Raw genomic sequence first — 24,612 nt, forward strand, 5'->3', positions numbered from 1 at the left:
AAGATTTCTTTCAAAACCTACCTTCTCTTTATCTTTTTGAAGTTGTTTCTCCAGTTTTTTGGCTTTACTTGAAGCATGTTTTAATTTTTCCCTAACTTGAACATCTTCTAAATCTAGCTGTGTAAATTTTTCTTTGTTTTCCTCAATAAATTTTGTAATTTTATTCAGTTTCCTAACAAATAAAGAGAATTATTAGTCACTATTTTAGATACTCATTTATTTCAAAGTCATGCTACATGTTCTGCCTGGGACACTGCCTCTGTAAATGTGTCCAAGCTCTTACAAGGTAAGATTCTAGAGCTAACCATTTTCAAACTGGTTCTCTCCTTCCACTAAATTTGAGGGAGCCATTAAAATATGATTACAAGAGTTGCTTTGCCTTTCTAAACTGGATGGGAAATACTACATTTCCTGGTTACTATAGAGTCAAGGTATAGAAATACATTACCACAATGTAAAACTCATTTTAAAGAAAAAAAAAAAAATCACATAGGTAAGAGACATTGGTGTCACCAAATACTGTGAGAAGGCATAGAGAAGGGTCATGATGAAACTTAAAAAAAATAAAAAAAAAAAAAGTAACCTAATTACTAATTAAGAATTAGAGTAACCTAATTCTTAAGATGTGTGGACTGTTTATTCTTAAGACAACTAAGCTGCCAGGTTAAACTTTTTTTTTTTTGCCGTGTATTATTGTGTTCTGCCACTAGGAGGCAGCATCTTCTGTTAATTTAGGACCAGTGTTGGGCACTGAATTTGTGATGATCAACTGGATGCAGGGCAATTAGGTTTTTTATTCTTTTTCTGAAAAAGGAGACCATTTTATAAGTTAGCAAATTACAGCTGGCATTACATTTATGTGCTGGCATAAAGTTTATATATATATGTGTGTGTGTGTGTGTGTATATGTATATGTATATGTATATATATATATATGTATATATATATATATATATATATATATGTATATATATAAAATACACGTAAAAACAACAACCTAAACACTTTAGTACTTTCCAAAAGATTATTACTTTTCTACATCTTTTACAGCTTTATTCTTAGCTTTCATTTCATTTGACAGTATATTGCTCTTCTCATTAATTTCTTTGGTATCTTCATGAATTTTTTCCTTTTGAGATTCCATTTCAGCAATTCGTTTCTGCAGATCATAACTAGAAAAAGGAAAATAAAAATCAGAGATCCTAAAATGCCATTTCTAAAATTGTGTAATAACTTAGTAAAATTAGTGGTTTCTACAGTATTCTTAACTACAACCAATTTACAATTAATTACCTAGGGCTACAGGGTGAGGCACAGGGGGTACTGCAGTACAGACCTAATTCAGGGTCAAAGCTAGAATTAGGAACAAAATTGGTTCCATACAAACAAAATTAGATTGGCTATTACATGCATAATAGAGAATGTATGTGTAGAACTATTAAGTACATTAATAAACACTTGTGAACCCACCTCCCAACTTAAAGTAGAATACTTAAAAGTCAACTTTGAGGACTTCAGGGAAAGGTGGCAGGTAGGATGATCTTAAGTTCTCCTTGTCCCAAGGCTACAACTAGATTAACACCCTTATCAGTGTAAACCCAGAAAATGAGGAAGACTGGCAGAACATCCTCCACAGCTACATGTAGAGAAGAGGCCACATTAAAGAGGGTGGGAAGGGTGGAGAAGGTGGTTGGGGCTAAAGGGACCCATTGGAACTGTTCTTCGGAGGCAGGAATGCTATGAGCATGAAAAAGGGAGAAAAACAGACCCTCACTACAAGAATCCCAGGCATGGGGAAGACAACTCCCCATTTGGCTTTAAAAACTAGAGGGGACTAATTTTGAGAGTTCTTACAATCAGTGGGATGTCACACCTGGAAAAATCAGATGGGAGGTTGAAAGGAAACAGAGACTGCGACCCTTAAAGAGACAGCACAACAAAAAGTCCCATGGAGATAGAGCATAGAATCAACAGTTTGAAAGACTGAAGTATATGTGAAAGAAATTTATTTACTAATCTCAGAGCATGTGCCGGAGGGCAGATATATTAAGGAGAAACAAGAGAGCTGGCAGGTACCATTTTCTCCCCTATCTCCCAGCCTAGATACAGAGACACCTTCGGGAACCAGTGCAGTGCCAATACTCTCCATCTATCTTGCGAAGAGCTTCCTCAACCCCCACCCCCACCCCAATTCTCCTCCAGTCCTGCCCCCTCCAGCATGCCCGTTGGCCAAAGCCTATCCAAAGTGGTGCCACAAGCCTGGCAATGTGCAAGGAGCACAGACAGAAGCCAGCACCACACCAAAGTGCCACCTGTCCTGAGGAGAGGGGAAGGTAACCACACATACCAGTTTGACTTGAGCCTCAGCAGTGGGCTGGGAGCAGTCATTTGGTCTGGCTGCAGGCCCTACCCACCAATGAAAACTTCTCAAGGGACAACGGGGAAAGTGTCCTGCAGTTTGGTGCTACTGCATCTCTGGCAAATGCCTGTCTGACTCAAGTGGCCCCAGACTGGCCCACTAACAACACAGGGAACAAACCTTGCCCAACAGGCAGAGTGAGCCATTGCACATGACTGGATTGAAGGCACATGCAGCTCAGACCCACAGTGGGGTTACATGCAACACATATGAGACACCCCTGAAGTGCCAAGTTCTGGTGAACACGGGACATTGCATTGCAGGACACTATAGGACCTTTTCTTCATAAAGCCACTACTTCCAAGAGCAGAAGACGTAGCTGACTATCCTAACACACAGGAAAACCTAGAGAGTTGGACAAAATGAGGTGACACAGAAATAGGTCCCAAATGAAAGGACAGGACAAAATCACAAGAGAGCTAAACAAAACCGAGAAAAGCAATATACCTGATAATTTAAAGTAATGCTCACAAAGATCCTAACTGGACTTGAGGAAAAGAGGGGAGAATCTCACTGAGACCCTCAATACAAAGAGACAGAAAACCTAAAAAAGCACCAATCAGAGATGAAGAGCTCAACAACTGAAACTAAAAATGCACTAAAGAGAATATATAGTAGAATAGAGGAAGCAGAAGGATCACTGACCTGGAAGACAGAGTAATGGAAAACAATCAAACTGAAAAGGAGAAAAAAATAGTAAATGAAGAGACTTAGGGAACTCAGTAACAGCATCAAATGAAATAACATTCACATCATAGGGGTCTCAGGAGAAGAGACAGAAAAGGGGGCAGAAATTGCACTGGAAGAATAGTGAAAACTCCCCCAAACTTGGGGAAACAGAAATCTAGATCAAGGAAGCACAGAGAGCCCCTCAAAAATAAACCCAAGGGTATCCCCACCAAAACAGATAGTAATTAAAATAGCAAAAAGTAGTGATAAAGACTTTTAAAATCTTTTAAAAAGAGAAAAGTTACATAAAATGGAAACCCCATAAAGCTATTAGCAGATTTTTCAGCAGAAACTGCAGGCCAGAATGGAGTGGCATGATATACTCAAAAAATGCTGACGGAAAAAACCTGCAGCCAAGAAAACTCTATCCAGCAAGGCTATCGTTTAGAACAGAAGGATAGTTTCCCAAACTTGATTAAAGGAATTCATGACCACTAAACCAGCCTGACAAGAAATGTCAGTAAGAAAAGTATGAAGTACAAAAGCAGGAAATTAAGTATATCTATGAAAACCAGTCAAAGCATTCACAAAATAAAAGGATGTAAAGTATGTCACCATATACCCAAAATGTGGCAGGAAAGGAGTAAAGAATGGGTGCACTGATGTGACCATTAACTTAATGCGCGAGAAAGGAATGCAAGTATATTACTAACGAAAGCTGGCAAGCTTTCTTGAGAAGAGCAAGAATAGAAAAGAACTACAGAAAAAACCATAAAACAAGTAATAAAATGGCAACAAGTACATATCTGTCAATAAGTACTTTGAATGTAAATGGACTGCAGGCTCCCATAGGGGAGACATAGGGAGACAGAATGGATAAAAAAGCAAGACCATCTAGATGCTGCTACAAGAGACTCATTTCAAACCTAAAGATGCAGATTGAACCTGAAGGGATAGAAAAGCAATTATCATTCAAATGGAAGTGAAAAGAAAGCGTAGCAATACTTGTATCAAACAAAATAGACTTTAAAACAAAGACTGTAACAAGAGACAAAGAAGGACACTATATAATCCTACTGAAGGGAACAATCCAAGGAGAAGATAAAAACAATTGGAAATATTTATGCATCCAACAGCAAGCACCCAAATACATAAAGCAACTGTTAACAAACATAAAGGAAGTAATAATGGTAATACAACAACAGTAGATTTTTAACACCCCACTTACATCTATCCAGTGATGTACAAAAATCCACAAGGAAACAGTGGCTTCAAAAGATACATTGGACCAGATGGATCTAACAGATGTATTCCTAACATTCCATCCTAAAATAGCAGAAAACACTTTTCAAGTGCACACAGATCATTCTCCAGAACACATCACATTTTAGGTCACAAAACAATCCTCAATAAGTTAAAAAAGATACAAGTCAGACCATGCATCTTTTCTGACCACAGCACTATGAAACAGAAACCAACCACAAGAAAAAATGTGGAAAGAACACAAACACATGGAAGTTAAATAGCATTCATTAAACAATGAATGGGGTTGACCAAGAAATCAGAGAGAATTAAAAAAAAAAAAAAAATACATGAAGACAAATGAAAACACAGTGTTTTCAAAATCTTTAGGATGCAGCAAAAGCAGTTCTAAGAGGAAAGTTTAGAGCAATACAGACCCAGCTCAAGAAGCAAAACCAATCTCAAATAAACAATGTAACCTTACACTTAAAAGAGCTAGAAAAGAACAAAATCAAAATCAGTAGAAGGAAATGATCAAGATTAGAGTGAAAACAAAATAGATCAATGTAAAAACAAACAGATCAATGAAATCAGGAGCTGGTTCTTTGAAAAGATCAATGAAATTGATAAGCCTTTAGCGAGAATTATCAAAGAGAGAGAGGATTCAAACATAATCAGAAATGAAAGAGAAATAACCGACACCATACAAAGGATTATTAAGACAATGTTATGAAAAAAATTATATGCCAACAAATTGGACAACCTAGCATAGATAAATTCCTAGAAACATAATCTCCTAAAACTGAAGTATGAAGAATTAGGAAATTTGAAGCAGACTGATTATCAGCCATGAAATTGAATCAGTAATCAAAAAACTCCCACAAATGAAAGTCCGGGACCAGTTTCATAGGTGAATTCTACCAAACACTTAAAAGAAGAGTTAATACTTATTCTTCTCAAACTATTCCAAAAACAGAAGAGGAAGGAAAGATTCCAAATACATTCTATGTATGAGACCAGCATTACCCTGATACTAAAACCAGGTAAAGACACTACAAAGAACTACAGGCTAAGATCTCTGATGAACATAGGTGCAAAAATGTACAACATAATATTAAGCAAACCAAATCCAACAATATATTTTAAAAAGTCATTCACTATGATCAAGTAGGATTTATTCCCATGATGCAAGGGTGGTTTAACATTTGCAAATCAATCAACACAATACATTACATGAATAAGAAAAAGGATAAAAACCACATGATCATTTCAACAGATGCAAAAAAAGCACGTGACAAAGTACAACATCCATTCATGATAAAAATCCTCAAGAAAGTAGGTCTACAAGGAACAAGACTCAACATAATAAAGGACTTATATGAAAAACCCACAGCAAACATCTTAGTGGGGAAAACTGGAGGGCTTTTCTCCTAAGTTCAGCATGTCCACTCTCACCACTTTTATTCAACATAGTACTGGAAGTCCTAGTCATAGCAATCAGACAAGAAAAAGAAGTAAAAGGCATCCAAATTGGTAAGGAAGAAGTATAATTTTCACTATCTGCAGATGACATATTATATATGGAAACCTTAACAGACTCTAAACAAGAAACTACTAGACGTGATAAAAGAATTCATTAAGATAAGATCAAAATCAATATACAGAAATCCATTGCATTTCTATGCACTAATAATGAAGCAGCAGAAAGAGAAACTAAAAAAAATAATCTCATTTACAACTGCACCACAAACTAAAATACCTGGAATTAAACTATCCAGGAAGTGAAAGACCTGTACTCTGAAAACTATAAAACTAAAAAACTGAAGATGACACAAACAAATGGAAAGATATCCCATGCCCATGGACTGGAAGCAAATACTGTTAAAATGTCCATAATACCGAAAGCAATCTATAGATTTAATGCAATTCCTATCAAAACACCCACAGCATTTTTCAGAGCAGAATACTCCCTAAAATTTGTATGGAACCACAAAAGACTCCGAATAGCCAATGCAATCTTGAAAAAGAACAAAACGGGAGGTATCACAATCCCAGATTTCAAGACATATTACAGAGCTGTAGCAATCAAATCAGTATGGTACTGGCACAAAAACAGCCATATCCATCAATGGAACAGAACAGAGAGCCCAGATATAAATGCCTGCTTATATGGTCAATTAATCTCTGGCAAAGTAGGGAAAAACATGCAATGGGAAAAAGACAGTATCAACAAATGGTATTGGAAAAACTGGACAGCTATATGCAGAAGAATGAAACTGGATCACTGTCTTATACCATACACAAAAACAAACTCAAAGTGGATTAAAGACCTAAAACCACAGAAGTTCTAGATGAGAGCACAGGCAGTAATTTTTATGACTTTGGCAGTAGCAACATTTTTCTAGGTATGTCTCCTGAGGGGAGGGAAGCAAAAACAGAATTAAATTATTGCGAAGACATAAAAAGCTTCCTCACAAAAAATGAAACAATCAACAAAACTAAAAGAGAACCTACTGAATATGAAAAGATATTTGTGAATGACATATCTGATCAAGGGTTAGTATCCAAATAAAGAACTTATGCAAGTACTTCTACCAATCAACACTAAAAAACCAAATAGACATTACAGATATTTCTCAAATGACGACATCCAGATCACCAAAAGACACGTGAAAAGATGTTTAACATCATTCATCATGAGGGGAATGAAAATCAAAACCACAAGAAATAACAATGTTGGCATAGATGTGGGGTAAAAAGGAACACTCATGCATTATTGGTAGGAATGCAAACTGGTGCAGCCCCTGTGGAAAACAGTATGTAGATTCCTCAAAAAATTGAAAACTAGAATTACCATATGACCCAGTAATTCCAATACTGCAATTTACCCAAAGTATCTGAAAACACCAATTTGAAATGATATATGCACTCCTATGTTTATTGCAGCGTTATTTACAAGTGTCAAACTATGGAAGCAGCCCAAGTGTCCATCAATAGATGAATGGATAGAAAAGATGTGACACACACACACACACACACACACACACACACACACACACACACACACAGAGTATTAGCCACAAAAGAATGAAATCTTGCCATTTATAATAACATGGATGGATCTAGAGAATATAACATTAAATGAAATAAGTCAGGGAAAGACAACTATCATATGATTTCATGCATATGTGGAATTTAAGAAGCAAACACAGAAAAAAAAGATAAACCAAAAAAGACATTCTTAACTAAAGAGGACTGATGGTTACCCAAAAGGGAGGTGGGTGGAAGATGAAAGAGGTGAAGAGGATTAAAAGTATACTGATCATGATGAGTACAGGGTATAAAATTGTTCAATCGAGTATAAAATTGTTGAATCACTACAGTGTACACCTGAAGCCAATATAATGGCATGTTAATTATACTGGAATTAAAATTATAAAAATTAAAACAATTAAAAATTAAACCAATTACCATTTAGTACTATGGTAAAAAATTAATTTAACATATTCATTACAAAACAATTTTTAGTTTTTTTCTACTTTAGTCTTTATTTTTCTGTAATACAGATAAAAGGGCTTACTTAATGTCAGAAACTAATAAAAATTGATAAATTAATGTACTTACATGTAATATTGACAGACATGATTCTTTTTTCTAAATATTTCATTTTCCAAGGTAAGAAATTTAATGGCTATGTTTTTCTCTCCTTCTAAGGCATCCTTTTCCTTTTCTACCAGCTTAACTCTGTTTAACTACAAAAATTTAAAGTGTATGGATTATTCAAATATATTACACATGTATATACCTGAATTTCAAATATACCAACATGAGGCAAAAATATCTACCATATTAATAAAACACTGCTCAATTAAAGGTAAATAAGAAATATAAAATTCAATCTAAAACAGTAAAGATTTTTTCAATAAATATGATTATAAACTTAGTATTTGACTCAGTAGAATTTGTTCAATAAACAAAACAGTCTGATTTACAACAACAATCTATAGAAGATTCACCTTCTCTCCTCGATGTTCATTTAATATTTCAACTCTCCGACACAAGACTTTAATAGGCTCATTTAGCCGTCCGCAACCAATTATATCTTCTAAATATTCAAGCATACCCTCATCATGTTCAGTCTGGCCTTTTGGCTTCATCATAGCGATTTGTTCAACTTCACCCTTAAAAAAAGAAAAGTTGTATTACACATTCACTTTATGTTTAGCTACAACAATCTTAAGGGAGAATTAGGAACAATTAACAAACACAATACTAACGAACAAATACATGATAGAAACCAGTAGCTTAAAGAAATTTAATAAGATATAAACAAAAATGTTTTTGATAGTTTTCATTTTCCCTGATGGTAAGAAATGTTTATACTCCCTTACATAAACTCTTACCAAATTATAATATACATTCACATACATGTACACAGCCAAAGAAAGATTCCCTAGCTTAAAATTTCATTCAATATATATATATAAAAAAAAAAAAGTATTGACTTTTGTATAAGGCAAAACTGAGCAAGGTATTCATATAATCTATAATTACTTTGGCAACATTACCAATTGTTAGTTAACATAATTAGAGCTCCTGTTCTAAAACAAAGAATTTTCAAGATCCTTCATGGCTTAACTGCAGTAGGAATCCTGTCCCAAGATGGTTTATTATTAAACTTTCTCTATAAACCTGGGGTTATGAGCTCCTCAAGAAGTGCTAAGATTTATAAGGATGTCTCAAACTTAATGTTCTAAAACTTTCTAAAAACAAGACCATTAAATAAAAAAGGAAATTACCTATTCCTCATGGTAGTAAGAGAAGATAACCAACTGACTGAAAACTAACGAAAGCTCCTGGTACATATGAAATTGGAAAACTTTTATTTGCAATCATTAATATAACAGCTTTGAAGTGTGATTAAAATTCTTAGATTAACATTATATATTTGTATTTATGCAACTCAATTACAAACAGAAAAGAAGAAAAAAAACCCCACAATCAGTAACCTTCAAGGCTGACTGCCAGGCAGCCATTTAGTTTCATGGTGGAGAAAATTTTGTCTGAACATGCTCAGGCAAAATGCTGCTACTTTACTTCACAGGAGTAGTTGCCTGTGCTATTACAACACAAGAAAAGGAAGAGGCAAGTAGAAAAAAAATACAGGCCTTTATTTCAGCAAATAGCAAAGGTGAAAAAAAATCAAGAAAAACACACAAAAAACCTATTACTTCCTCAATTTAAATATGCAAAATATTTAAATGTGAATAAACCTCAAAAACCTGGGGTGTATCTTGTTAATGTAATGACAAAGAGTCAAAGTTACCAAAAGCTCCCACATAAATATAAAGTAAACAAAAACAAACCACACAAAACCTTGGGGCTCCTGGCAGGCTCCGTTGGTAGAGCATGCAACTCTCTCAGAGTTTTGAGTTCAAGCCCCATGTTGGTCATGAAGTATACTTAAAAACAAAAACAACAAAACACAAACAGGGGCACCTGAGTGGCTCAGTCAGTTAAGCACCTGACTTTGACTCAGATTATGCTCTTATGGCTTGTGAGTTCAAGCCCCACATCAGGCTCTCTCCTGTTGGCACAGAGCCCACTTCAGATCCTGACTCCTTCTCTCTCTGTCCCTCCCCCCACCTCAAAAATAAACATTAAAAATCCCACACACAACAAAACCCCAAACCCAAAACAAAAAACCCAACCTTAAAAATAAAACAGCTCACCTTAAATTTAGTCATTGAAAGGCATAACTTTTAATATTTTTATATACTGTCACTCTTCTGTAGTCTGACAACACAACGAACATGATTATCAAACATGAAGTAAAACACTATCCAAAGAGCTTGTTTTTTTTCTCTATAACCTTCAGTTATGTATAAATTAGTGCTTTAAACTAAGTGTTTAAACTAAACTATGTATTTATATAAAACATTTTATTCTTTCAATTATCAGGTCCTTCCAAATGTATGCAGTATTAGTTTCAAGTCGTAGAGAGGATTTAAGCCTAGAATTATGTCCAAAGTTTTGGATTACAACAGGGCAAATGCCAGCCATTGAAGAAGAGTCTTACTCAGTTTTTAACTAGGCAGGGTTAATCAACAGCAACGCTGACATTTAGGGCTCTGGATATTCTTTGTTGCAGGGGTCTATGGTGGGCAGCACAGGATGTTTAATAGCATCTCCGACCTCTTACACACCAGATCTTTTTTTTTTTTTTTAATTTTTTTTTCAACGTTTTTTATTTATTTTTGGGACAGAGAGAGACAGAGCATGAACGGGGGAGGGGCAGAGAGAGAGGGAGACACAGAATCGGAAACAGGCTCCAGGCTCCGAGCCATCAGCCCAGAGCCTGACGCGGGGCTCGAACTCACAGACCGCGAGATCGTGACCTGGCTGAAGTCGGACGCTTAACCGACTGCACCACCCAGGCGCCCCATACACACCAGATCCTAACAGCATTCTCCCATACCCTCAGCTGTAACAACCCAAAATGTCTCCAGACAACAATCAATGTCCCAGGGACACAGATGCGAAACTACCCCCAGCCGAGAACCACTTATGTTGAGGTAGTGGTTTAACTCTTTTGGGTTTACTATCCAAACAACAAAAATTATCTGACACTTGATATTCTAATATACTGCCCTAATTCAATTTGAACATCTGTTTTAAGATGAATGAAAAACTATGCCGTGAACACAGTCAAATGGGCATAAAGTATTACTTAAGTATACATTTTTCAGGTAGCCAGAAGTTAGGACTCAGTGTAGCAGTTTACAGTGACAAAAATATTCCTAAAGGCATCACACTTCCTGGCCGAATTACTTGCTCAAGGATGGAATAACACTATTAGGAAACTGCCTAGCTTTGGGTAACGCAGAGTGGCTGCCTCTTTTGAGTTACTTATTCCTCCCTAGTTAAAATGCAGATATACAATTACGATTTCTTTACATTCTAACAAGGTTGCACAGTTGGTTGAAGATAAAAATGCTTAAGGACATATCTGAACCAAAATAGTTCCATTACAAGTGCCACATAACATTCAGTTTTAGATTATTACAATGGCACTCATTTTTTTTCAACCAGTAATTGTCAGATTCACATTACTGCTTCAACAAGCTATTAGAATATTTAGGCCTCTACCTGTTACTTGACTATTAGGACTACTATGGTATTCCAATTACAGCCTGGAACCTTTCTTATGGCTCTGTTCCTTGATGTCCTTTGCCTGCCTTACCACCTGCTACTATTTGCTTTCTAAGTTTCAACTTAGGGCAATAAGCTCCATACATTTCAAAGGGCATTAAGCTCCATACATTTCAAAAAAAATTTTTAAAGCATCAACCTGAATTTAAAGTTTAAGGCTCTAAATCACAAATAATGGCAGCATGAAGACACAAAGTCTCAAGTTACTATCATGCTAGCATGTGAAGCCTGCAAAGTTTTATAGGTCTCCATAGTTATCTCTAGTTTCTTAGCTTCAGTAGACCTGAATAAGGTTTTACTTTTTTTTGTTATTTACTACAAACTTCCTATGGTTTTAAGTTATATTCATATTGTATTAGAGACATTACACAACCCTGTAAAATATCAACTATCATTTTTAAGAGTAACATAAAAACTGCAAACATATTTCAATATTTGTAATACCAAGGGCTTATATCTTAACTTCTTACAGTGTGACAAATCAGGATACTGTGATTCAGTTACACCATTTCTTTGATAATCTATTTTACAAAATATAGATTAAATATCTGAGAAATAGTGATGTTCTTCTTATACAAATGGAATCCAAATTTTAGCAAGCATGAACCATAAGAAATTCAAGTACACAGCTATCAAACTTTTTTTCCTAATAACACCTGAAGGATTCTTCTCATATGGGTATTTGCATTAAAACTAAAAGGCCCCAAATTACTAGGCTTTGAGTTTTTATTTTCTCTTGATAATCTTTTTATTTTCTCCATTTTCCACCATACTATTATTGTCCTTTACCTTCTGCTAATAAATTTTTATTCTGATTTGCTCTTTGTGAGCTACCAGAGGCCAACAAACCAAATGACCAAGGTAGTATCTGCCTCAAATAAGTACATCAACAGCAAGGGTAACGCTTTAGTGGGTGGGCTGCTTGATATCCTGGTTGCTTAGGAGTAGCTTCCTACTTTTTTTCAAGCTGAGGCTATTAAATCAAACACTTGGATAACTTAGGTGCTACGGATAGAGCTAAAAATTCTTTAGATATAGCACAAATTTATTTGTACAGGCTAAAAGACCACAACCCCAAAAATTTGTATGACATGCCAGCCTTAGAAGTATACAGGAAAGAAAAAGGAAGAAGAAATATAAGTAAAAATTAATCCAACTTCCAAATTACTAATTTGGAAAATTACTAACAGGGGTATAGGTTCCTTTCTATTGATGTACTTAATTTTAGGCACATACTAACCTTGGTGATTTGGTTTGTTGGCCTCTGGTAGCTCACAAAGAGCAAATGAGAATAAAAATTTATTAGCAGAATGTAGAATAAAAAAAAATCTTGGTTCCTATTTAAAGTTCTAATTCAGGTTTTATAATAATAAAGACAAAAACCATATGAAGTTGAAAACTGACAAAACTAAAATTGCCTTAACAGTTGTAGCTTTTAGGGGTTTACAAAACCACTCCTGAAACAGCAATCTTTAATGTAATTTTGAACCATAATAAAAGCATGAAGGTTGTCATTCTTTTAACTTTTAACATTTGAAAGTTAACATTCTTTTAATTTTTAACATTTGGTGCAAATGCACCAAAACCAATTAAACCTCATTTGTAAATCATAGTTACCATGAAATGCCATGGAGAGCTAATAAAATCCTACTTATTTTCACCAATAGTTATTACAATGTGACAAAGGCTTTCAAATTAAGGTATATATAAATGCGGACATGTATAAACATGAAAAGTACCATGGCCAGTTATAATCTTAACACTTTCTGAAGGCACGTGTAAGCGCTTTCAAGAACAAGAAACAGGGTTTTAACTATCTCTAACATTCACAGCATCTTAGCATAGTGCCCCATTAGGTATACGTTTGAATAGTCAACTAATGAAATTTAAAATGAATTCAAATACTAGAAATGCCTACTTCAAGAAACCACTAAACCAACTAAACACTGTAAAAAATTTTACCCTTATGGGCTTCTAAAATTTAGTGGTTTTTTGTTTGTTTGTTTGTTTTTTTAACTTTTAGAGACAGGATGAGAGATTGTGTGCATGGGGAGAGGGAGACGGGGGAGAGAGAGGAAGAGAAAAAGAGAATCTTAAGCAAGCTGCATGCCCAGAGCAGAGCCCAACACAGGGCTTGATTCCATGACCCTGGGATCATGACCTGCACTGATATTCAACCAAACTGAGCCACTCAGGTGCCCCAAATTTAGTGGTGTTTCATCTTAAAAATAAATTTTCACTTTACTTTAGATTACTTAGGCTGTTAATTACTACCACTGGCCAAACATCTATACATTTTATTCAAACTAATCATTTATGTTCTTGATATTATGATGACTCCAAGTTTCCAGCCTTCCAATCCCAGCTAGTTTTAATTTTTTTTTTTTTTTAACGTTTATTTATTTTTGAGACAGAGAGAGACAGAGCATGAACGGGGGAGGGGCAGAGAGAGGGAGACACAGAATCTGAAACAGGCACCAGGCTCTGAGCTGTCAGAACAGAGCCCAACGCGGGGCTTGAACTCACGGACCGTGAGATCATGACCTGAGCCGAAGTCGGCCGCTTAACCAACTGAGCCACGCAGGTGCCCCACCAGCTAGTTTTTTAAGAGAGATGTAGGAGAGAACTAATAAAAAACCATATTCTTACTTACCTCCAACTGCTTTAAACTAGTGCAAGAGTCTAAGTTTTTGATACGGAACTAAATAAAAATCTATAGATTTTGCCACTTTCCCTCAAGCTTTTAAATAGGGCATCATTAGTTCTACCGGTCCAATCCCTGTTTCTTTTTCCTAACAGGTGAACTCCCAAGGTTCCTATCTGTAAACTTAATCAAACGGAAATGAATCTATTACATGGGAAGTAAGTTTACCTTGACATTAAAAATGTTTTAAATAATTTGTTAAAATGACACAAAAAGGTGAAATTATTATGAGGACAAATGGTTTAAGCATCCTACGTGCTTCAGAGGCACATATTTAATATAAAGTTGACAATTTAAAAATTACTGTTTTTTACTTCTTCAGGAAATTGTGACTTTATTTAGTTTTCTTTATTACTGAATTATGTACAGAAAGGCTGCACCAAGGGGAAAAAAATTTACCCTTGCAAGGGTTAAAATGCAGTCCACTTTAAGGAGTCTTGGCACAGGTGTAAAATTTTGACGATTATCCCAGGATAGTAAATAGCAAATAAAAAATAAACAGGAGTATAGGTTGCTGCAAAATGGTAGTATCAAATACAGTATTACAGAATGAAATAACTTTTAATCCATAGTTAACCAAACCAAATCCCATAATATGAAGGTCCATAAAACAGTTCAATTTGATTAAACACACACACACACACACACACACACACACACACACACACACACACACCCCTTTAATTCCACATTTATGTAAATTCAATTGTTTAGAATTGTATCTGCAGCTGATTTCCCCTAACATTCATTTTCAAATAAGTCTGGGTTACAGAAGTATTACAAATGCACTGTGCCTGGTAACAAAAGATAGCAATATAAGTCATTCCAGAATAATGAGAACCAATTGAGAACACTCAGTTATCCTAATGAAACTTTTAGTATCAAAATTCCCAACTTACTTTAAAATCAGTCACAAGACTTATTAAATAATATCAGCAACTATTTTAAATCACAATATAGGTTTGCTTTTATTATTACGCTCTTGAGAGATTCTGGATAGAACACAGGAAAAGAAAGTAGCTTCCAATCAAAAAGGAACTTTAATGTACCTGATAAAGTCATATTTTACATTGATAACTTTTTTTAAAGGTAAGATAGGGAAGAAAAAGTATTTTTCTTACCAAGCAAGGCTGGTAAAACATATCTTTAATAAAGAAGACAGGGTTTCTAATAAAATTCAACCTAAGACCAGGTACTTAGTTTTATAGCCCTTAAAAAGACTTCAAGAGTTGTAATACTTCAGAATGAAATGTCAGTTACTTTCTGATCTTTCAGTATTTAGTGGTTCAAACAGGCCATTCTAACCAAAACAAAAACCAGCTTGGGTAAGCTTTTAGTTAACCATTGTAGTGTTAAAAAAAAAAAAAAAAAAAATTAGTAAGGTGCTCAAGTAAAATTGTCAAACACTAAGTGTACAGAGTTCTTTTCATGTTTTTGCTATTTAATATTAGTAGAGATAAAAATAAAATTAAAGGACTATAAAAAGATAATGAATCTCATTTAAAATGTTATCTTAAAGGAAAATACAATCAGTAATAACAAATAGCTGTTATATCCCTGTCACGCTAAAGCAGCACAATAATATTGGTGTTTAATACTTATTTCACTACGCCAATATTTACGTGCTGCTAGAGCGGAACAAGTATGTCAGTCCATCCAAACATAAAATGTGCGTCTTACAGTGAAAAAATAATTTTGAATGAATTTCCTTAAATTTCTAGAGCAGCAAATAATGATTCGCATCTTGACTGTAGTATGTAAACCATGATGTGCTGCTACAGTACTTTAAGGCCTCAAAAAGTACAGGATGCATCCAACAGGGGGATACCCCTCTAAACTTTATTGAAAAAAAAGTAACGAGTAAGAAGATGTCTAAAATCTTTAATAAACTCACCTGTAAGATTAAAAATCTATTATGGTCCAAGTCAATTCCATGACTTCGAAGAAGATTTCCAACATCCTTAAACGTTGTCTTCTTCCCACTTATGTGATAGACAGAAGTATTGTCTCTGTAGGCAGTTCTGGATACATAGAAATTACTGTTAGGAATGACTTCATAATCATCCCCTTCCTGTTTTGTGGAAAAACAAAACCAGAAAACAATTGTTGGTATTAAGTCACAGATCTGCACCAAATTTCACTCTTCATATTGAAACTAATCCTATGGATTAAAAACTTCAATTGAACATGCACATAAACTGGCAATATTTCTCAGAAATAACCCTCTTAGCAAAGAATAGTTTCCAAGTTGTTTGATCCCTTTCCTCATAGATCACAAAAACCATAAAGCCAAACAAACAGAAACAAAACAAAAAACCCACTTCCAAACAAGCCTAAAATTCTACTGACTGAAAAAGAGTATTTGAAGGGGTACAAGAATCTCACCGTATCTGAAATAAACTCACTCCAACTATTAAACCATGTTGACAGATTAAATTACTAGTCCACTTAGAAAAGCTGCAAGAAATGATCCAAAGAAAGGAAGGTAGGAATGGCGTAACTTGGCTTAGCTTTTGTCTTTTTTTTTGGTAAACAATATGCCATTGGAAGGTATAAACAGTTGCAAAGAACTGACAACTACATTCCCCCAATTTTTAAAAAAACCAACTGGATTTTAAAAAATGATGTGCAAATCTACTTTAATAGTAAAACTTGCTTTCCCTTAAAAGCTTTGTCATTTTGACAAACGGCTTTTAAAATTTACACGAATCGAACATAATTATAATACGCAATGAAATCAAACCTGATTTAGTGGCAATCTAATTTTCCAACCTAAATTGTACAATAGAAAAGCACTAAAAAACAAAATTAATACAGATACCATGTAAATTTAACTAAAGCCCTTTATATTAAAAAAAAAAATCTAAAATACAAAACTTAGAATCCAAATCACATCCTTGCTTCATTATGGAGTTTTCTGTATTTTTAGGTTCCAACTAGTCATTTTTAAGCCATGAATTTCCAAAGTTAATTATTAGATGAGAAAAAAACCAATACCAACCGAACCAGAACCACGTAGATAATATAGACACTTTAGCTAAAATTGTTTCCTTTTCTAGAAAACACATGTATTAACCCTTCCCCTGTTTTAAAAGGGTAAACTGAAGTAGAGTTCTTTCACATTACAGACACACAAGACTACTAATATTAATTAAAACAATGGAGATGATAAAGTTAGTCATCGGTTACATTTTCAAGTTTAGGTAATTTATCTGAAAGCAATAAAAACATAACTTTATACTGAAAGAATGCCTGTGTTGGCACTCAAGATACTAAAACTGCTCAATGTTTTATTCTAAAGTAGCTATCATGAGCTACTTATAATTCATTGCCCTGGCTAAAAATTTTAATATTTTAATGGCTGCCACCACCACTACTCAAAGAAAATATGATCTTGGAAGTAACGAAATCAGTATCCATCCATTCTGCTTTAACCATACACTAATTTTTAAAAGCCTATTTAAGCCAAAAATAATAAATGTGCAATGTATGGAAATCCTGTGTTCCACACTTGAGGCTGTAAATAACTAAAACAGTCAGAAGTCCCTTACCTTATCAATTATCTTCTGAAAATGAACTTCTACAGTACAACTCTGAATATCCTTGTGTTCATCAGAATTGTGAATAAGCACTGAAAGTTTTTTAGATCTTATTTTTTGTGCTCGATAGCCAAACACAAAAAGCATAGAATCAATAACATTGGATTTGCCACTGCCATTTGGCCCAATAATACAGGAAAAGCGCTGCATAAAAAGAACAGTAAAAAAATTAAATTGAAGTTAAAGAAAAGGTCATACCATACTGATTTTAATTTAAAACGCTTGCCCTTTTTACTTGCAGCGAAACTATTAAGTAAAAGTTTTCATTTCAACTTGTTTACTTATATCATATTCTCGATAACAAGCTTCAACGCTTTAAAGAACACCTAATTCTAGCTTATTTTCTTTATAAAATTCATTCTAATAAAGAAAATAGTTCCTTCAAACAAAAAACTCACCAATTCTACTCAGTGAGGAAAACTTAACAGCTAAAGAGGTACCAAACATAACCAGGATAAACAAAAACCAATTTCAGTTGTTAAAAAACACAGGAAACATACCATGTGTTATCAAGCAGGATAAATATGATAAAAATTGAAATATACACATTACCCTATTAATAGTTATTTAAAATGGTCAAATACCTTATGAAAAGGTCCCAGAATTTTTTCCCCAGCATAGGATTTGAAGTTCTGGTTTACAATATGAGTTATCATTAGCCGAGGAGCTCCGGCTTCATTGGCCATTGCTGGAGGCGGGGGAGGAGGGATGCTATTCAAAATCTCTTCTAAACTTCTATTATCAATTTCCTCACTTGGTGTCTCTAAGTCAGTCAAAGGAAAAGGAGGGCAAGGGGGGAAAAAAAGCCTGCATTAGTGCAATTAGTTCGGAGGACTACTGCCTGCTAATCTTTGGGGAAATGTTATTTATGAACCCTAGGAATCTGTATTTTCCACTTTAAATGTAGTATTATCCTAAACTCAGGAGAAATGAGAATTTCAGCTTCGTTTTATATAAAAAGAAATTCTTGAAAGAAACGCCACCAGTCACAAAATCCCACAAAAATATATCTCTTAAGAGTCAAAACACTACAACATAAAGCAAATCTGGGAAAACCACAACAACCCGATTCTCTGTTCCACGTCTAAACAGGTGGTTAAATCCTAAGGTTCTAGATCCAACTTTCTCCGTATCTGAGCACCAGGAACCCTCACTTTGGACACTCAAAGAGCTCCAGCGGCACTGTCCCAGGGGCTGCCTAATGTCATCCAATTCCTGTACTCACAAAAGCTACAGTAGTTTCGAGTAAATTGTCATCTCTTTAAAAACAATTTAAGACCTGGGAGGTTGTTAGCGTCAAACAACTTTAACATACAATAAAGTTAATTCTGTCTGGAACAAAGTCCACTAGCTCTTGGCTGACCATGTCGATTTCCGCGGAAATAAAAGGCCACAAACAGAAATTCGTAACTGCAGCCACGAACTTGCCCCAATCCCCTCCGGCACCGTTACAAGCGAAATTGCACGACCACTCCAATCTCTGAAAATCCCACCAGCTTCTTGAGCTGCTCCTCTTGACCTACAGACGTCAACTCCGCAGCCCCTCACCTCCGCGCCCCCAAACACCAGCCAGTCCCGGGTTGGGCGCTGACCCACCCGGGTCTACCATCGCGCTTTCCTGCCGAGTCGCGGCGGGGTACTCACCTGCGGTAGCAGGGGCCGGGCTGCCCGCGCGGCCAGGCGGGGGTTCCGGCTCCGCGTCGCTACTGGTGCCGTCCGGGGAGTGCGGCGGCTCTTCTCTTCTGCGCCGGGCGGTGGAAGGCTGGGTGCCTTTACGGGGCATGGTCGCTGGGGCAGGGGGAGAGCCGGGAGCAAGTCAGCCCGCCGGGCTGCAGGACCAGGCCGGTACACTTCCCGCCGGCCCCCGCGTTGCAACCGACTAAGCCCCTACCCCACCCGACTCGGGAGGAAACTCCGTCCATCCGTTTCCGAGAGCCCCTTTTAAAAATCCCCGCTCGACTCCAGCGGGTGCTCGTTAAACAAGGCACATAAAACCCAAGTGCCAAAAAGGCGGGATTCGTCTTAAGTCCGAATCAAGTGGGAAAACCTAGACGTGCTCGGTAATCAAGCAAGGATAGAACTGCTTAAGTGCTTTATATTTTCCTAATGGGTCCTCACCCTCATCCTCCCACAGTATAAGGGTGTAAGAATATTTTCCTTTGATTTCCTAACGAAATAATTCCCATAAGCCGGCATTTACTGACATTCCCACGCTCTCGGGGCTAGGGAAGCAAGCGCACAGACTTTGTTGAGAGTTCTATTACCTTCAGGTTTGAGGGACCATCAACTCTTCCTAAGGTACCTAAGACTAACGGGCGACTCACCGCCCACTTTCCCCGCCATTTAGCTCTTGGCGCCGTTGACGGCCCGAGGGCTTCCAAGTCTCCTCGCCACCGTCCGACCCGGAAAGGCGGCCGGAGACTGGGGTGGACCACTCTCGACTTCTAAATCGGACACAGGCAGCGCCTGCTCCAGTTCAATCGTCTTGGGGTGGTGGGGTTTGTCTCTCCGGGGCCCGCTGCGGAGTCTCGTTGGACAATAAACTACAAAAGGTCACCAGTAAGGGCTCAGACCCGGTGATTAGTCCCTTGAGAGAAGAGAGGTCAGGGGCCCGGGGCACGGGAGACGCCCTTGCCCCGAGAGACTAGGATTTCTGAGAGGAGATCCGCAAGGCTTAGAGTCCGCGTAGTCCCGCACCCCCGCCGACAGACGCTTAAGTAGCTCAGGGAAGTGGCGCCCGCGCGAAGCGCGCGGGAGTCCCGACTGCCGGGAGGCGGCCGAGGGGGGAGGGGTGACAGCGAGAGAAATCTCCCGGCGGCAGCCTCAGCCCAGACTTCGGCTGCTCCAGCTCAAGGCCTCTACTTTCCAGGCGCCCGCAGACGGGGCAGGAAGTAAGAGTGTGACAACCTGATCAGGAAAAGAAGTACTTTACCTGCGGGGCAGCCCAGTCAGATCAAAGCTGGAAACCGTTGTACAGCACCCCCGCTCCTACCGGTGTTTCGGCTCCGGGTCCTTCACTCGAAAATGGCGCCTAAAATACAAACTCGAACGGAAATTCGTTACAAATGCGCGCAATGCTTTCTGGGAATCACTAATTTGAAAAAAATGCGGCGACTACCACCGCCATCTTCTGGTCGCGTACACGCCTGCGTGAATCCTTGGCGGGACCCTGGCGGCCGGAGACGTTTCTAAGTGAAAACGCGGAGCGAAACAGTTTTGCCTGAGGCCTACGACAACAGTACTCTTATAAAAATATTAAAACAAAACAAAACAAAACACCTCGAACTGTAGAGGTTTGAACAAGAGGGAAAAAAATGTAGGGCTCCACCCCCTAGGTGGCGGGGGAGGGGGGGGGAGGGGCTCAGTCGTCCCCTAACGTCCCTTAAAGAGAGAGCGGGCTTGGGTGACCCGCGGCGCGGTAGTATCGCGAGAAGAAGGAGTGTGCGTAGCTCTTAGAAATCACTATGGTGACAGGGAGGTTGGGAGGCTTCTTGGTAACTGGTCCCAGCTCTGTGGGAAAAATCGCCACTGCTTTCCTGCAACTTAAGGTAAATCTCTTTACCTCTGGATTTAGTGAGGAAAGGGTTTGGAAATTGTGGCCATCAGTGGATCCCACCATACCTGTTTTAATAGTGCATGCGGCATAGGGCATCAGTTATTTTCCGTCTCCCTGGAAGCAGTGGGGCTCTGGACGTAGCTTTTGGGATCCGAAGCAGGAAGCCCAGAGTTTGGAGGGAGTAGAGGGACAAGAAGAACAGAAAACCTGGATTGGCGAATAATAGTATAGTCTACATGTGAATAGCAACGTAATTTCGAATTTATTGGTGTTAGGTCATTAGTGTCACTAGTGAAAGGAGATTTCGGGCTTTTAAAATCATTTGAAAGATTTCGTAATGGAAGAAATGATTTGTCGGTGTCATCTGATTGTCTTTATGAGAAAATTATCAGTGGGCAAATATTTCTCAAGCAACTTGAATGCGTTACACTGTACAAGGTATAGTAAGGATTATTAAGCAAATATTCCTGTTCCCAGAGAATTTAGTTTTGTTAGTCAATTTTTAACCTGGAGTCTGTAGTCCTGGTGGTAAGGTGGTTGAGATTCAGTGGAGTTCCTGACACTCCCACGGTCCCCCGCTAAGTTGTATGCGGAATTCCGTGTGTTTGTGCATTTTTCTGGGGAGTTAGTTTTCCCAGCACTTTGATCAGATTCCCAAATCCTAATCCCCCGTTATGTTAACCACTGGTTGATTTGACTATCTCCTATAAGTATTTATTCAGCGATGCTTATGTAGTTGACATTGAGAACTGGGAGCCGTTTTACCCCCCTTAACCTTTGCATATCTAGGGCTGACATACTGAATCACTGATAAGTCTGCTTTATGAATGAATTTACATTAACTTCTAAGTAAGTATTGTAAGTCTGACCCCAGGAGCATTATGTCAGGTTCAGTGATTCTCAAGAGGGGTGTAGAGGACACTCCCTGCCAACTGTAAGAATTTGGTGAGGTTCAGAGAGACTGGTGTGGTTTGCAGGAGCATTGACTCCATACTATACTATACCTTTAAAATTGAAAAAAATCATTATTGTTTTCATATGACAAAGTATAGACAATAAAACTCAATGAAAAAAAATTTGACTGTTGGTTATATCAAGAAAATGTAGTGATTCTCTTTGAAAGTTTCTGGAATCATTTGGATTTTTGAAGTTTGTAAAATACTACAAAACCTGAGTTGGAGAGATCAACCATGAAAAAAGCAAAAACTAGACCAAACTGAGTGGTGTATAAGGGTCACAGATCACAATGTAGTAGAAAGATGTAACTAACATAACAAAATCCCAAATCCCATCATTTTTTTTAACCATATGCTTGGATAATTTACAAAATTTATCAATTTTTCTGAGACTATTTATCATGAAATCAGGATATAATGCCTACCTCATAGGACTATTTATAATTTTCTCTAACACATATGCTGTAAGCATTTGATATTACTGTGTTTACAACACTGACCTTATTAGGGCATGTGCTAAGGATGAATAATGGGATGTCAAGTTAAAAGATCAGCTTATGAAGGGTCTTGACAGCCAGATTTTGGATGGTAGATATGATATAGAGGAAACACCTATTAGAAAAATTTTGAGCGAAGGAATGACTTGATAAAAAAGAAAAAAAAAATAACACCAGTTATATGGGATGTGTTAAGACAGGAAAAAGATGTAGATCAGGCATAGCTTTATTATGTGGAAGGTGAAAAGTGCTTATACAGTAGAATGGAAAAAATCCAGGCACATTTAGGAGGAAAAATATACAGCTTTTCTGGTTTTTAATGGTTAAGAGTCTAAACACTTAAAGTCAGTCAGATACTATTTTTTGTTGGTGAATTCCTGAATTAGTGATGAGGGGATAGAAAGAAAAATAAGTTAGAGATAGTTCTTGGTTTTACTGTCTTTGATGATCGCTCTAAATAACAGTAGGTCTTAATGACAGATGAGAAAGAAATGTTATTTCAATAAATCAAGTTACCTATGGCTTTAGATTTAGTGGAACCTAACCATGCCCACTCAGAACAAGTTTTTTTTTTTTTTATTCTTTTATGTTTATTTATTTTTGAGAGAGAGACAGAGTGTGAGTGGGGGAGGAGCAGAGAGAGAGGGAGACACAAAATCCGAAGCAGGCTCCAGGCTCTGAGCTGTCAGCACAGAGCCCAATGCAGGGCCTGAACCCACAAACCGTGAAATCATGACCTGAGCCGGAGTCGGATGCTTAACTGACTGAGCCACCCAAGCGCCCCATAACAAGTATTTTTAAAACATGTTTAAGCCAGATTGTATGATGTAGCAAAGACATAGCAAACAGCTACAGAGTAGACTTAAATCTAAAGTGAAAGTAGGACACTTAGAACAGGTGAAGAAGTGATTTGGGAAGAGATTAGAGTCAAGAAAAAAGACTTGATTGATCCCTTTCAATACTTTGGATACTTCTCATGAAATTAACAGTTTAATTATAAAAAGAAGCTGGTCAGATTGGGATGACTAACTTGCAGTCATTTGGGAAAGTAAAGCAAGTCTCATCTTTCTGATCCAAAATCATCTACTAACAACCATTATGTGTAATTTCAGGCAGTCTGAGAACAGAACCCTCACTTTTTACATTTTAAAAGTGAAACTGTACCACATAGGAAGAAATAAGAATAAATTCAAAGAGAACAATTGGAATTAGAATTCAAATCCACATTTGCAATTCCTTAAGTGCACAGTTAAGTTTTGTTGTCATCATAATAATGTTTTTGGGGGTTCCTGGGTGGCTCAGTTGGTTAGGTGCCCCCTCTTGATTTTGGCTCAGGTCATGATCCCAGGGTCAGGGGATTGAGCCCTGCTTAAGATTCTCTCTCTTCCTCTCCTTGTGCCCTTCCCCCACGCACACTCTCCCTCTCCCTCTTTCTCTTTCACTCCCCAAAAAAAGAAAAATGTTTTTTGTCTGTCTTCTAATGTGGTTTCAACATTCATAAAGTCTGATATTAGATTTGTGGATAAACCTTTAAAAATATTAATCAAGTTTTAGTTAATTATAAATATTTGGATTAATTAGATATTAATTAATAAATAAAAATGAATAAATAAACATGGGTTTATGTAAGTAATGAATAAATACTTAGAGAATTTGTTCAAGATTAATAAATTGATTGGGACTGACCAGCTCAGTCAGTGGAACGTGTGACTCTTGACCTCAGGGTCAAGGTTCAGCCCCAAGTTGGGTGTAGAGATT

The 24,612-nt window shown here is 37.1% G+C and overlaps 2 protein-coding genes across 6 annotated transcripts in view; one reads left to right on the forward strand and one right to left on the reverse strand.

The window, feature by feature from the left end:
* SMC4 (structural maintenance of chromosomes 4) overlaps positions 1-20,879 on the reverse strand; it is a 46,184-nt gene extending 25,305 nt beyond the window's left edge. Inside the window, exons 1-9 of the mRNA XM_042956574.1 lie at positions 20,778-20,879; positions 19,490-19,633; positions 18,430-18,608; positions 17,798-17,989; positions 16,141-16,317; positions 8,347-8,511; positions 7,955-8,082; positions 1,032-1,172; positions 22-172 (exon numbers count right to left, since the gene is read on the reverse strand). Coding sequence (XP_042812508.1) covers positions 22-172; positions 1,032-1,172; positions 7,955-8,082; positions 8,347-8,511; positions 16,141-16,317; positions 17,798-17,989; positions 18,430-18,608; positions 19,490-19,628 — 1,272 coding nt within the window. The 5' untranslated portion in view covers positions 19,629-19,633; positions 20,778-20,879. The remainder of the gene's footprint in view (positions 1-21; positions 173-1,031; positions 1,173-7,954; positions 8,083-8,346; positions 8,512-16,140; positions 16,318-17,797; positions 17,990-18,429; positions 18,609-19,489; positions 19,634-20,777) is intronic.
* A 123-nt stretch (positions 20,880-21,002) lies between these two features.
* Positions 21,003-24,612, forward strand: part of IFT80 (intraflagellar transport 80) — a 140,406-nt gene continuing 136,796 nt past the window's right edge. For 2 of the 5 annotated variants that reach the window (XM_007086253.3, XM_042956578.1), the window contains exon 1: positions 21,265-21,393. The gene's annotated coding sequence lies outside the window, so the exon portion shown is untranslated. Of the gene's footprint in view, positions 21,084-21,142; positions 21,162-21,264; positions 21,394-21,451; positions 21,840-24,612 lie in introns of those variants that run through there. The other 3 variants (XM_042956575.1, XM_042956577.1, XM_042956576.1) reach the window with 3 other exon arrangements.

The sequence above is a fragment of the Panthera tigris genome, chromosome C2 (assembly GCF_018350195.1).
Source record: "Panthera tigris isolate Pti1 chromosome C2, P.tigris_Pti1_mat1.1, whole genome shotgun sequence".
Lineage (NCBI taxonomy): Eukaryota > Metazoa > Chordata > Mammalia > Carnivora > Felidae > Panthera > Panthera tigris.